Genomic DNA, 14874 nt, shown 5'->3' on the forward strand with positions numbered 1-14874 from the left:
TCTGACTCTTCTCCTGGCTTTCTTGCAGCAAAAGTGCTCAACCCTTGCTACACATTACCCCCACCTGGAAACTCTAAAACTCTCAATGCCCAGGGAAAACCCAGACCACTCAGGAATCAGAATTTTTCGAAGTTCCCGAGGTGATGCCCTGTGTAGCCAAGGTTGAAACAATTGCAATAGAGTAGTGATTCTCAAGTGTGAGTGGGCATCAGAGTTACCCAGAGGGCTCCTTAAAACTCAGATTTTTGAGCTCCAGCCCTGGAGATCCCAATTCAACAGATCTGGAGGGTGGTCTAAAATATGCATTTCTAACATGTTTTTAGGTGGTACTTGTGTGGCTGGTCTGAGGATGAGATGTTGAGAACCCCTACCTTTGAGGGAGCTGTACATGAAGTAGAAGTAAAATATCTTAATCAACACCTGCATCATTGGAGGCCTCCTCTGCACATGAAATTGGTGGCTAGCTCGTGGTGTGGAGGTAAGGGCCTCGTACAAAATCACAGCATTTGAGATAGGATGGGGTAAAACCAAAGACAAACACTGCTTTTGTTTCTCTCCATGCTTTACTCATGAGAGAGAGGTTTGGGGTAGCCAATAAAGAAAAATGAGGAACAAAGGATAGCTAAAAATCCATTATCTCACAGTAGAGAAGCATTTCCACCTGCTCATCAATGGCTCAAGAAAGGAAAATCACAGCTTACATCAAAGAAGGTGCCTGCATGCTCCAAGATCAGCTGGTTGGAATCAGGCTTGTTTTTACAGTAGGTGACATACATCTGAAATTTGTCTGCCTAAAAAGAACAAAGACAATAATAGATAAACATCCATTAGGTGCTGCCTTCTGTTGACTGTGCCTGAAGGGCTATGTAGTTTAAACCTTAGATTTTGTGTGCCACAGGATTAGCTGTGGCAAATATTCTAGGCCATCTGGCCCACACTCCCCTAACAAACTTTGGGATGCTTTTGTCTTATCAGTAGGTAAGGAAAGCTCGCTAAAAGTGAGCTCATTTTAATGCTAGTCTGTGGTAGAAAGATTTAGAAAAACCAATTCACATATCATAAGGTATTTTGATGTTGGACAGAATTTACTTGGAGATTATCTTTTTATTTTTCTTTTTTGGATTATCACAACTGTGCTTCCCATTTGAAAAATGACAGCCTTTGCTGTCCAAATATCTCCACTGGAGGTAGTTTGTAGTGCATGTTAAAGGACTATGCCATTATCCCTAACTTCTCAGAAGCAATAATAGGGGAAAAGGAAAGCAGGGTGAATCTATGGGGCAGGGTCTGAACAATGGATCCTCACAAGATTGTTACTTCAAGTCAAGAATGTTATAGCTTGGTGAAAATTCACTTCTCATTTCTCTCAGGACCCTCTCTCCACTGGGAAATGTGTGTGCATATTTTGACCACCACATACTTTTCCCATTTGTGAAATGCAGCCCATTTTGGTGCCTGTAGAACATTGGGATGTTCTCTTCTGAGAAAGCAGTCTAGATATGTGTTAATTATAGCAGGTCTCATTTATGCCAGCATTTCTAGATGCTCTCCATATATTAACCCATATTATCCTCACAAGAACCCTATGTGGTGAGTTCTATTATTCCCATCCCCAGTTAGCAGGTGTGAAAACTGTAGCATAGATTGATTAAAATTCCCACAGTTAGAAAGTGGTAGAGCCCAGCCAAGCCGACTTCAGCTTCTTGCTCATAACCATTGCTTTTCAGTACATTACAAACAACTCTTTCTACTCTTTACTCCTATACTACATTCATATATTAAGATTCTGAGACTTAAAGTCCCCTTGAGATAATTCTTGGCAAGATGTGTGTATTTTATGCAATCACCAAAGGTTTCCTGAAGCCAATTTTAAGGTTTATATACTACCTGGGAGGCATTCATCATCCCTAAGAGATGCTGATAAATCATACTTATGGTTGATTGTAAGGCAAATTCACAAATTGTATGAAACAAGATGTAAAAAATAAATCCCTTCACTTAATGGTTGATTTTGTTTTTTCTCTACATTGGCTGTGCAAGGGATTATAAATTGTTTATCAGAGTTAATGTGAGCTATGCATTGGCTCATGTGTTTAGAGGCAGAAAATGTATTAGCACAATATAGGATGGCAGTCTGAGGCTTCCTTGAGAAATGAGAGTACACCAAGGAGGCAAACGTTAAGGTTTCATGAAAACAACTCAGGTCTTGAGTTGTGCGACTGGCTGTGATATTTATTACACAGTCAACCTCCTAGCTCATCTGAAATGTTTCCAACTATAAAATATAAAACATAACCATAGCCCTACCTATTCTATGGGCTGTTGAGAGTATAAACCCTTTGAATCGTGAAGACATTTTTAAAAGTAACTAGCTCATTCTGAGTGGAAGTTATAATTAGATAATTATTAAATATTAAAACTCCTTACCCTGGGGAAGGATTTCCATGTTTAGTTGCACTTAGTGTCCTAGGTGGGCTTTCTGGACACGTTTGTACTCCTATCATGAACCTGAGCTCAGATTAATGTGGTGTGGAGATGCTGATGGAGACTAATGTTTCCATTTATACAAGTCAAACCTGGTGCATTTAGCCCATTTACTTGGCCCATGACAATAGCACCAAGAAAGAGAATGACAGACATTCTGTAGGTCAAAATTGGGATGGATATCCGAGGGGTCTGTTCTCTTATAAGAGTGCAGAAGAATGTATAAAATAAAACCAATGGTTGGTGGATTCTTAAAGTTCTAAATCCCTAATCTTTCATCTTGCCAAAACAAACAAACAATAACAACAAAATCCCCCCAAAACACTAGTGGATGGAGCTGGAGTAGTTCTACCAAGGGTGGTGGTCTTGTTCTACTCTTGGATATCTCGATTTTAGAAAGTTAGAGAGCTAAAGTGAAGCTTGAACACAATACTCAGACTTGTCCTAATGAGGGCTGTGCTCCTCAGGGATGGGGAGCCTCTCAGATAAACTCATGGCCCCTCTGTACAGTCCCTGGTCCTGTGTTAAAATGTCAGTGACACCAATCCTCAGGTCAGGCGTTGAACAGTGATACCATCTTATACCGTCTGTAATCCTGGAAAGCATGGGACAGTGGAAGAAGGATTTCAGGTCCATTACCCAGGTAACAAAGCAGTGTCCCACATCCTCAGGCAGCTGCTCGTACTTCTCCAGCTCTTTGAGGAAGATGCTATAAGGGGAGAGAAAGGCTGAATCAGACATCTCTGTACTGCTGAGCCCTCCCTTGCCAAGGATTTTACAGAGGCCATAACAACTTGATCAACTCTCCACAATTTACACGTGGCTTCTCCACTTTCTAAGTGATACATGGTGAAGAGCAGTTTTAAAAACTATATTTGAATGAATTTCATTAAAATTTATTTTGATTAATTAGTGCTGCTTAAAATAATATAATTTCCTTTGGGGTTTACAGTTCTAGGCTAAAAATAATTCAGTATTATATTGTGTTGGGCTTTTTAAAAGCAACTTGTGTTGGGTCTCTTAAAAATCTCTCTCTTTTTTTTTATACAAGTAATCTGAGCACATTGTAACTTAAAAAATATATCAAAAAGAACAAAATAAATATCATCTATGGTCCCAGCGATAAAGTAGAAAAATTCTGAATTCTACACTGATTTCTTTCTGACTCTTGGCCATCTTCTTCTACGAGTAGCAGTTTGTGGTAAAAACTTTGAGTTAATATAACCTAAAGCAGACACTATAAGGAAAGAAAATGTAATGAGGACAAAATCACAATATATTTCAAAGCTGAATTGAATTGCTACTGAATTATCTGCCAAATTTGCACATGGTTCCTTTCCATGTTAATAAAGAGTTGACTATACCTATCTCAAATTAATATATTACACAGTTGGTTTGAGCTCAGAGAATGTAAGCTCTAATAAGTCAGCATCATTAAGAGAATGTAAGCTCTAATAAGTCAGCATCATTAAAATGGAATTTGTTTAAAAAAATCACACAAATTTTTTCAAATAATTATGAGGATGTGGGGAAACTTTGATATAAGTGGAAGATGGTGTAATCTTTACAAAGGACAATTTGACAATATCTGTCAAAATAAAAACTGTACTTTTCTTTTGTCACTGCAATTTCAATTCTGGAAAATTTCTTACAGTTGTATTTGCACATGTGTAAGATGATGTATATTATGTGTATTCACTGTGGTGCAAAAGATGGTCTGCAGATGACAAAGTCAACTATAGTACCTCCACAGAATTGAATATTATATAGCTATTAAAAAATGACAAAGCTTTCAATGTTTTCGTATGGAAAATCTCCAGGGCAGGCTGTTAAGTGAAAAAAGCAAGGTGTGGAAGAATGTATATAATATGCTGCCTTTTGTCTAAGTACGGAATAGATATTATTTCCAACCCAAACCCAAGAATTCAATGGTCAAAGGATATAACTTCAGTTATGCAAGACAAGTTCTGGAGATTTCTTATATAGCATAGTACAGCTAACAATACTTTGTTGTATATTTAAAATTAGCTAAGAGGGTAGATCTTATGTTAAGTGTTCTTATCTACTACTATGACTACTACTAATAGTAATAATAGGAGGAAACTTTGGGAGGTGATGGATATGTCTATGGCCTTGATGGTAGTGATGGTTTCATGCATACACACTTATCCCCAAACTCCTCAAGCTATATATGTTAAATGTGTGCAGATTTATACATGTCAATCATGCTCTAATAAAGTAATCAGAAAAAAAGTCATAGGAAACCAGGTGAAGGAACAGGGTGGATGAAGATAGTGGTGGGTGGTAGGTATCAATCTATATTTTTCTATTTAATTTTGATTTTTTTAATTAATTTAAAAAATATATTAAATGATATAAAGCAGTTCTGAATTATTCCACTACTGTTCTCTGCCATTGGAGAAAACAAACTTTATTGGTTTGACTTATTCTACCGGGCTCCTATTGTCCAAGCATTCTGGCAGTTTCTTCTAATTACAGTTGGTTATGGGTTTATATATGTGTTACTTGTGTACCCCTTCAGTGACAAAGAAAATGCTGTTTTGGTTTAAAAAAATACATTGGAGTATTTTGGAGTGGAGGAGCCCCGGCAGTACCCATTTGATGATAATCATCTTTCCCCTAGTGTGATTTTTTAGATCTCAATCATGGAACAAGAGTAATTGTAATGCAATTTGGGCTTTTGAAATACAAATATGCAGTGCTCAAGAATCAATAAAATATCATATTTACTGCTACTTTAGAAGGTTGCAGGTGATACACATGTATTTAATATGACTTCTAAAACAGAAATAGGAAAATGTACTCTATAATAGTATAATTGAGGATCAAACTTTTTTCAAGGTCAAAAAGGAAGCATTCTTTTTTATTGCAAAGAGAAACAATCTAGCTCATCACCACTTATATATATAATATATATACTAATATATCATGTTAATATATTTTTTTATTTTGGAAACTGAATTCTAAGGTATTTATTAGGTGGCTCTTTTCCATGAGGAACACTGAATAAAGCAAATGTACATCTTCAGAAGCAGTGTTTCAGGTATTGAGATATTCTTTGCATGATCATTTCTCATATTGGCCTTCAATATAAATCTCAGTGAAGACAGTGAATGTCAATGCAGCTCTGAGCCATAATGGACTGAACAGGGTCTGGGGGTTAGGGCTGGAAGGGCTTAGCAACAGGGGAAGGAAATGTGATGAGCTGTTCTAGGACAAAGACTGGTGAAAGAAAATTAACTGCTTTAAAAAAAGGAGGACCTAGGAGGAAGAGAGAACTTAGAAGACAACCTGGGAGAATCAGGAGGCTCTGGGCAACTAAGGTAAACGCTTTCAGCTTGTAGGAAACCTTCACTTCCCCATTCTCAGGATGTCACTCCAGTCCCTTAAACTCTGACTCCCATGTTAGTAAGGATCTTCTTGTTTGTTATCAAATAAATGATAGAGCAGCTCGGATCATGACACTCCATATAGGATGTAAAATTGTATTTCTGTTTAGGAAGCTGCAAGGTTACTAATGATTAATTCAAGGCGCATTTCCCTTTCCTTGACTTATGATACCATGTCTTACTTTCTTGTCCTCCCACAACTTGGCACAAGTTAAAGAACCACAGTGCATACTCAGTCACAGTTACGACGGGGGTCTTCTAACGCCTCATTTTTCATCTTTAAATAGCAACTTTCCGGGGTTTTTGTAAGAATTTAATAAATCCATGTAGGCAAAGAACACAATCCAGTGTCTGTCATATGGTAGGCACTAAATAAACCTTAGTTCTTTAGAATCAGTGAAAAAACTCAATCTTAATAAAGTCAAACCCTCTTTGACAAACATACCTACCTATCTCACACTTTTCCCCACTCCTGGAGACTTATTACTAGGGAGCTCTCCCCACTAAGGATCTGTGGAAAATCTGTAATAGGTTCCTGGAAAAATCTTGATTGGAATTTATGCAAAAATTGGGTTCCAAGATCACACATTATTTAAGTTTAGGAAATGCTGGACCCACCTGATTTCTTTACTGCAGGACTTCCAAAATCCTATAACATGATGATGTACATTATAAAGCTCTGATGAAGATAGAGTGTGTAGGGCTTCCCAAACTTCTTTATGAGTGACAATATTTTTGGGGAGTATTCGACTTGTCTCCAGAGGCACTCTTGGAAAAGCCCTTGTTAGTGGTTCCCTCACCTGGCTGTGCGTTGCCGTCTGAGGTTAGAATCTGAGCATCTACACTGTTCAGAAAAACTCCCTGGGTAATTCTAGCACATCCAGTCCATAGATCAGCATTTGATGGCAAATGCTCTCAACTCCAGTATGCTTCCAGTTGGTAAATCCTAGATAGATTCTGTATGATTTAATTTTTTAAGTGAAAAGGCTAAGAATTTAAAAAGAAATCTTGTGCTGGGCATATCAATTTATAACTGAGTAAGATATTCACTATTATCTCAATGTAAGTGTTGAAGGCAAGTGGCAATTTTAAACTCTATTTTGCTTTTTAATTTGAGGCTTATGAAGATGACAGATTATGTAAGTCTGATGCATATCATTCCACCAACTTCAAATAGACATGATGGGTTTAAATTAAAGCACAAGAGGTCACAACACTCTTCACAAATGATGGAATACTCCAAGCTATTCTGGGCCCTACTCACCATTTCAATATTTATATGTAATAAATTGTGGGAAAATGAGCAATGTAAGTAGTTTGAATGTTTGTGTGAATATCTGGGGTTCTTTCAGAAATGAATAAAACTTAAAGAAATGTCAAGATCTAAGCAATGTCATTACTCCATTAAATTATTATGCTACAATATATTATGCAGTTACTTTATAAGAAAATGCTTCCCTCTAACTTTATACAGAATCCTAGGAAATGAAACCTCTTTTCTCGAGAGAAAAGCTTTCTGAGGTTTGTCATTAAAAACTATGGAAACAGCACCATTACAAAGGTACCAAGTCATTTTGTTGTTCTCTCTGATGGTAAATTCGGTCTACAGTCTTACTGCTTCTGGAGAAGTGTATCCTTCACTGAGGGGCTCACAGCATGGTCCAGCAGACAGACCTTTACATCAAGGGTATGGTCTGCAGTTGAAAGGAATATATGTGACGACTGTGTATGTATGTATGTGTTCATGCACGCACTCTCATGCACATGCCCCTGTTGGAATGCCAGAGGTGGGGAGAAGGGGGATGAAGGCAGGGGTTGTGGCTGGGAGAAAGAAGAACAATATGGAAGATATATAAATAAATAAAGCTAGAGGTAGGGTGAGGAGAAATCAGGTCCACTTATTTGCAGGAAGTCCAGGACAGGACCTCCTTATCAAAGCAAGGCTGGGTTACTGTTTTCATTCAAGTGGAGCCAGAGATAATTTCTAAAGAGTCTATTTGTGACCAGACAGATTCAAAGCCTAGCACAGAAGAGGCTCTCAATTGCAGGAGTGATGATAGCTGGCTAGCTTACTGGAGCAGCTACTGAACTAAGGGAGAGTCGTGTGCACTCTAGGGAAGGTGTGGGATTATTCATGTAAGTGTTTCAGCAGTTTGATCACCCAGGCTGAGCCATGAGAATTACCAGGATTTGCCCTTTCATTTCACATCTGGAACTTCAGTTAGAGAAGAAAGGGAAAGGTGTGCAGGATTGGACCCTTACTAGCATATTCCCCACCCTCAACATGATTTGGCAGCCCCAGTTGGTGGTCTATCAAGTGGGGGAAGGGAGAGAACCCTGATGTGGGAGACCAACCCCCTGGAATCTATGTCTCATCTGTAAAAGGGAGGATGTCATACATTGGGCAAGTCACTGGCTCCTCTCAGGGTCTAAGTGTCCTTATCTGTAAGAGGAGATAGTTGATGGTGAAGAAGACCCTCTGAACCCTGAGAGCAAAGCTTTTATAAAAAATGTTATTCAGACTCCCATATGGCCATATCTCCAACTTACTGAAAAGCTAAAAGTAAAGTGCACATTTAGCTGAAGGTGATAAGCATTTTAAACAGACAGCTGTCCTTACCAAAGCTGAAAATGTAATAATCAAGAAAAACTGAAAAGAGGAGATTTTCCTGAATTATAGATTGTCAAAGTGGGGAGACTGCATTAACAAAACCATTGCTGTTTGGGGGATCTATTTATGGAATATACTCTTATCTGAGTGCTCCTGGAATACTTAGCAAAATGCAATAGAAATGGATCTAGTTCTTGTGTAGGTAAGTTTCATGATCTTTTTATTTAGTTACATAGAAAAGAGATGTAGTGTGAAAATGGGGAGAGTGGAGAATAAAAACTAAGTATCATTCCACTTAAACTTTTATTTGTGCTAAAACCACTACTTGTAGGTATTAAATTCTACATATTTAATTGTTTTCATTTATAGAAATTTTGATGGTTGGGAATTTCTCCACTCAATACCTATGTAGACAAAGGTCTTAAGAAAGTTAACACACATATACTACTAATCTTGGTTATCATTTTTCAAAGTGACAGCATTTGAAAGGATCAATACCAACTAGCTGAGACACTTAACATATTCACTATATCACCCTTGGGGTAATTACTAATTTCTCAGTGTCTCAGCTAATTGGATTATCCAGTCAATGTCAAGTCCCAATCCCTTTGCCTCTCCATCTCTCCATCTCCGAATTCCTGGCTCCCTCCTACCCTCTCTGGAGCACAGGCAGATAACCTGAGCTATGTACTAGAAATGAAAGGAGTTATATATCTATGTTAAATAGCACTTAACTTCATCTTTGGAAAGACACAAGCAATTGGAGTTAAAAAGAACCCTTGGATATTTTCAAGTTAAAAAGAGACTATTTCAGAAAAGTATTCCTGAAAAGCAAATAGGTGTTTGGATCATCATATAGTCCTCCCATTAAGAAGCTCTCTGGAAACTCCTTCATTCAGAAATTCAATTATTTTGCTGGTCTAGAAGGTTCTGGTGGTGATGGGGAAAAAAAATCATGGCTTTCCCTGTCTTGAGACTTTCACAAATAAAAGACTTAATTATGACTTGAACAGCATTGGCTGTAAGTCTGTAAATTACAACTATTTTAGTCAATCTGTCTATCCAACAAATATTTAAAGTTTACTGTGTGTTAGGCACATGGTTATGCAGTGAAAGACATGTTCTCTTATGGAGTTCACAGTGCCTGCACTTTCAAAGTTGGCTTATGTGCCATTTTCTCTCTTATTTATTAGAGATTTAAGAGGTGTTATGCTTTCTCCATCAATCAGTTTTGTATGGCATTAAGTAGAAAGCATACATTAGAAGTAGAGTAAAGCCTTAGTCCAACAGATCTTGTAGGGAGTTAATATATAGCTTGATTTTCTTGGATGTTATATTCCCTTAAATTGTGGATAGTAAAACATAATTTACTTACTTTTTTGGCAGATAGCTTTCTAAAAGTATTGCAAGGCTTTTAATGCAGAATATATCAATGATTCAGGGTTATTAGTAATATTATTATGTTCTACTGTAATACAGTGGCTGTGTTTGGTTCTATTTGTCAGTATAGGATCTTTGCACCAATACTGAGTAGCCCTTGACACCTATCATTTTGGGGGCTCCTTTGCCTTTTTTATTTTTATCTGTCTTCTTTCCTATCAGGTTTTACTTGATGCCACTGGTTTCAGACTACTTGCTCAAGTTCTTGATTCTTACTTAGTGCTTCTAAATTGTTATGGACTTGGAAACAATCTAACCAAGAGGTTAAGTAGTCATTAGGGAAGACAGAAAGGTGCTTCTGTGAAAAGATAAGAACTTTATCTTTGTGATCTCTCTTTTGGTTGCTTAGAGGCTGGTTTTTATTTCCTTCTTGTTTCTCTACACTGTTATAAAAAGGTAGCATTTGCTGGATAGCTGTGTTCCTTATAACTGAATTTATTCCTCTATAGAATGCAGCATTCTATAGGGTCTACCCTGACCTTTTTTTTTAAAGGGTTTCTTAGAACTATATTTTGTAACTGGTAGATAGATTTTCAGCTATTTAAAAAACTACCTAAATGCTTAGCATGGTTTACTAGAGTGATTTCATAAAACCAGGTTAAGAGGCATGGTTATGCTAGATATTTTGTTACAACTAGTCAATTCTGAAATTAATGTTCTTTCCCCTTGTACACTGATTTGGCAAAAGCAGGGATCATGGGAAGTACACTTTGTGATCTCTAGATTTTTATACTTAGTTAATTTGGTAAGAATACAGGGAAAATAAGACTTGTTGATAAAATCCTAGAGATCATCAATTAGAAAAGCAAAGTATAATGACTTACAGCCCACCAATCCGATGTCTTCTCAGATATCCTGAGGGAGACAGGATAATGTTGAGCTGGGTTCAGATGATGGATTTGGGATCAGTGATCAAAAATGGCTTTACTGGGATCTGATTAAACAGGCATGAGGAGAGAATATTTCTCTCTGGAGATTTCCAGACAAATCAAACAGAGCATATTAAAATTTGTCATAAAAAAAAAAAAAGACTGGGAACTTCTACTAAATACTCCATAAAGTCAGAAAGTTTTTCTACCTAGAGCTTACTTTCATAAGCTGACAAGGTTAACACATCATGAGAGCTACATATTTTATGCTCTCTTTAAATTGATGCCATTTGATGACATAAGAGGGGATTCATCAGGAGTTGACAAGAGAGGAGTTACTCTCCACCTCTTATTTAGACTTTCTAGAACTCAGGATCCTGTTACACCCACTCTTACTCATCTCTCACTCATTCTTAGCAAAGGGACATACTGAGGTCTCATTTTCTAGGGCTGGGTTGTCCACTGTGGTAGCCACTTGCCATCTGAATTTTATAAGTTAAATAAAGTTAAAAATTCAATTCTCAGTAACACTAGTCACATTTCAAATGCTCACTAGCCACACATGTCTAGTGGCTACTGCATCAGACAGCACAGACACAGAACATTTCCATCATTGCAGAAGCTCTTTCGAGCAGCACTGTTCTGGGGTTTTGCCCTAGGCTGGCTGTCACACCTGTGCACATGGCCTCTTTAGGAGCCCTTGGAGCTGGCAGTTTTATCGCTAGCATGACTACTTACCTCAGTAAGAGCCTTGGGTTTCCTCTGAATTGTATCCCACATTAAACCTTTACCTCTTAGTCCTTCTCTGCAACAGAGTCCTGAGAGAGCTCTAGGACTTTATACTAACATTATTCCTTGTGCTTGATAATCCCTCTATTTGTATTTTGGAAACTGAGTTATTTTCATTAGTTGGTGATGTAAGTAATCAACCAATGTTCTTGCCAACCCTCTGTTAACAATGCAACATGCTGTTCAGTGTACTATAGAAAAGATACTTAGATCAAGTTGCCAGCTGGACAAAATGAATGGCAATGTTTTAGGATTCTCTGTTTCTATGTGTTTCAACCAAACACAGAGTCAGTTGATATTCTCCCTTATAAGCTGTCAAGAAATATGTTCTATTAGTTATTTTGATTATCTATTTGTGTATATATAGTCTTTTGGTTGAGGGTGGGTATGATGGGGTAGTTGGGGATGGAGGAAATAAATAGGTTGAAAGAAAACTTTAATGGAAATTGAAGCCTAAGGCCCCCAAGGTAGAACAGTTAGCCTTAGATGAATTCTAATGTCAGGATTCCCCACAGTGTTAATGAGAAGAGGCTACTTTTATTTCTTCAAAGCCTGGTTATCATTCTGATTGGGTATGAAGATGCAAGAGAGGTCCCTAAGGGGATCTGGGGAAGGACACTGCTGAATAATTGGCTTCACTCTCCACTAGGAATTTTGGACAATTGTGGAGAAATAGAGGTAAGTGAGAGAAGTCTGACAGTAGCTGACTTAGAAAACTTAATAGGTCATACTTTCCCAGGCAAGATATACCAATTAGCTTTGATCTTACTTGTTGGGAAACCCTGTTATTGGGTATTTATGGCCCCACATGTGGTCCACCGAAACCTACCACCAACCTACTTGTTATGAAAATCGTAGATCTCCTGGATGTTGCCAAAGATGATATGTTCTTTATTAAGGATCCCAGGGGGGATCTCCTCCACACCACTGGTCATTTCCCACAGGTAGGTCTGTAAGACAGCAATGGTTTCATCACTGGAAGTACTGCCACATGATGGACAAAATAAACAGGACTTCAAACTTGTACGGTCAGACTGGGAATACATGTACAGTGTAAAAAGTGAGATAGTAAATAAGCAGAACAGGAAGAAAGCAAGCCTGAATATTCCATTATTTTGAACTCTTGCTAGGGAAACTCACATCTGCCATACTCATCTTATTTATTGAATGTGTGTGTACTTGAGTGTTTGTTGGGGACAAGTTGAAGATTTTCAGATTCAACTTATGTCACTGACAGTGTCATGGATTTTATTTTTGAATTCAAAATACTTTTTTGGCTGGTTCTAGCTCCAGTCTGAGAGAAGTTTCTTTTCAAAAGTACTTTAAAATCCCATGCAATTACTATTGACTCTGGGAGACAGATTTCCTCTAGTTAGGTTTTTATTCTTTAAGCTCTGGGAGAAGACAAAGAGTCCCTTTCAAGGATTTGACTCTAGCAAGGATGTCATTTCTCTAGTACAGCTGTGAACTGATTACTTCAAGACTTACCTCTAAGCACTCATGTAAGTCCCTTACATAAGCCTTCTCTGTCTGGAGCAGTTCAGCCATGATGAATCTAGAAGGAAACAAATGCACTTTTAGTTGGTTTAAGATATAATTCACTGCATTCCTTCAAACTTCATTTCCCCACCCCAGCCTTTATGACATTCTTGAATGTCCCATTTTTCTACTTAACCAAAGTAAGTCTCTTCCTTTCTTCAAAACTCCTTGCCTCTAAGTGTTATCCTCTGAATCCATCTCACTCTGATCATTTGCTCTGAATCCCTTCAGCATGTTTGTGCTCAGCTGGTTCTATATTCTCTCTCTCTTTTCAGCTGCAGTTCTACCACATCATGGTTCTGTGCTGATGCGTTTTTGTTCTCAGTTGCACAAGTGTATATGCATGTGCACACAAGCATGCAGTTGCATTCACATTCACTCTCATCAACTAGAGACCTTGAATCTCAGCTTCCTACATTTCTCTTATAGCTCCTAGAATGGCAATTTCTGTTTGGTAGATTTGTTGACTTACAGCAAAAGAGTTCACAGTTATATAAGTCAAATTAGGTTTAAAATCCAGGAACAAATGCCCAAGACACCAGTACTGAGACTGGTTAGCAAACATTTTTTCTGTAAAGAGGCTTACAGTAAATCTTTGTGGGCCATTCCAACTCTGTCATAATCACTGAACTGTACTGTTGTAGTTATGAATGGAGCCATACACAATATGTAAAAAAAAAAAAGGGTGGTTGTGTTCCAATGCATCTTTATTTATGGACACAGAAAAATTTAATCTGATTTTCAAATCACTAAATATTATTCTTCTTTTGACACTTTTCAGCCATTACAAAATATAAAAAATGAATAATGTTTAGCTTACAGACTATATAAAACAGGTAATGAGTCAGATTTTGTCTGTGGGCCATAGTTTGCTGACCTCTGGCCTAGATTATCCTGTACACTTGACCACTATCTCTAATGGTGTTCATTTACATCACAAACTGAAGTGCATGAAGCAGAATATGCAATCACAAACACAGCACGTTAACAATGTTAAGTGACTGCTTTGTGATCTTTTATAAAGAGAAGCTTGTGCTAAACATTTGCAAAGACACGACTCCTTTTCTCTATGGATCCCTAGATAACACAATGTACTCAGGCAGTTATTAAATAAGGGTGCATGGCTTCACTGTAGTATACCTACTTCATTTTGTCTCTTTCACAGATTTTTATTAGAAATGGTGCTTTCTAGCTAGCATATGATATGCAATAATATCTAATTTAGCACAAAGTATATATTTATACATTTATCTTCGGTTTCCTATGTCAGTTTTTCATGGTAGCTCATAATGAGAACCCCTATTTCCAGGTGTTCCATCACACTAAAATTTTGAGAAAGATTGTCCCAAAAAGGACAAAAAGATTGTCCTTGGTTAGAAATTATACAAGAAATATTAAAATGAGAAGCATCTTTACCTGGACCTTTATCTTGATGGATTTTCCTTAAAGCAATACATTGTTCCAACAGTGGACTTTTTATTAGAAGTAAAGTATTGATTTAAAAAATTCTCTTTTTTAATTAGTTAATTAGTTAAATAGTCACTCTCACTCTATTGGTAGAGAGGAACGTACATCAACTTTGAAGTCAGACAAACAGGAATTCAATCAGGACTTTGTCCTTTACCAGACTTATAAAACAGCTGATCATACAGGCTTGCTACAAGGATTAAACAAGATCATGTAAGCAAACATTATAGGTACTGGTAAACAAGGAAAAAAGGAAGATCAGGGG

The 14874-nt window shown here is 37.4% G+C and overlaps 1 protein-coding gene across 20 annotated transcripts in view; it reads right to left on the reverse strand.

The window, feature by feature from the left end:
* KALRN (kalirin RhoGEF kinase) overlaps positions 1-14874 on the reverse strand; it is a 654582-nt gene that overhangs the window by 222205 nt on the left and 417503 nt on the right. For all 20 annotated transcript variants that reach the window (XM_073231508.1, XM_073231507.1, XM_073231506.1 and 17 more), the window contains exons 24-27: positions 13092-13158; positions 12444-12553; positions 3124-3193; positions 702-791 (exon numbers count right to left, since the gene is read on the reverse strand). In XM_073231508.1, coding sequence (XP_073087609.1) covers positions 702-791; positions 3124-3193; positions 12444-12553; positions 13092-13158 — 337 coding nt within the window. The remainder of the gene's footprint in view (positions 1-701; positions 792-3123; positions 3194-12443; positions 12554-13091; positions 13159-14874) is intronic.

This window comes from Manis javanica, chromosome 3, assembly GCF_040802235.1.
Source record: "Manis javanica isolate MJ-LG chromosome 3, MJ_LKY, whole genome shotgun sequence".
Taxonomy (NCBI): Eukaryota; Metazoa; Chordata; class Mammalia; order Pholidota; family Manidae; genus Manis; species Manis javanica.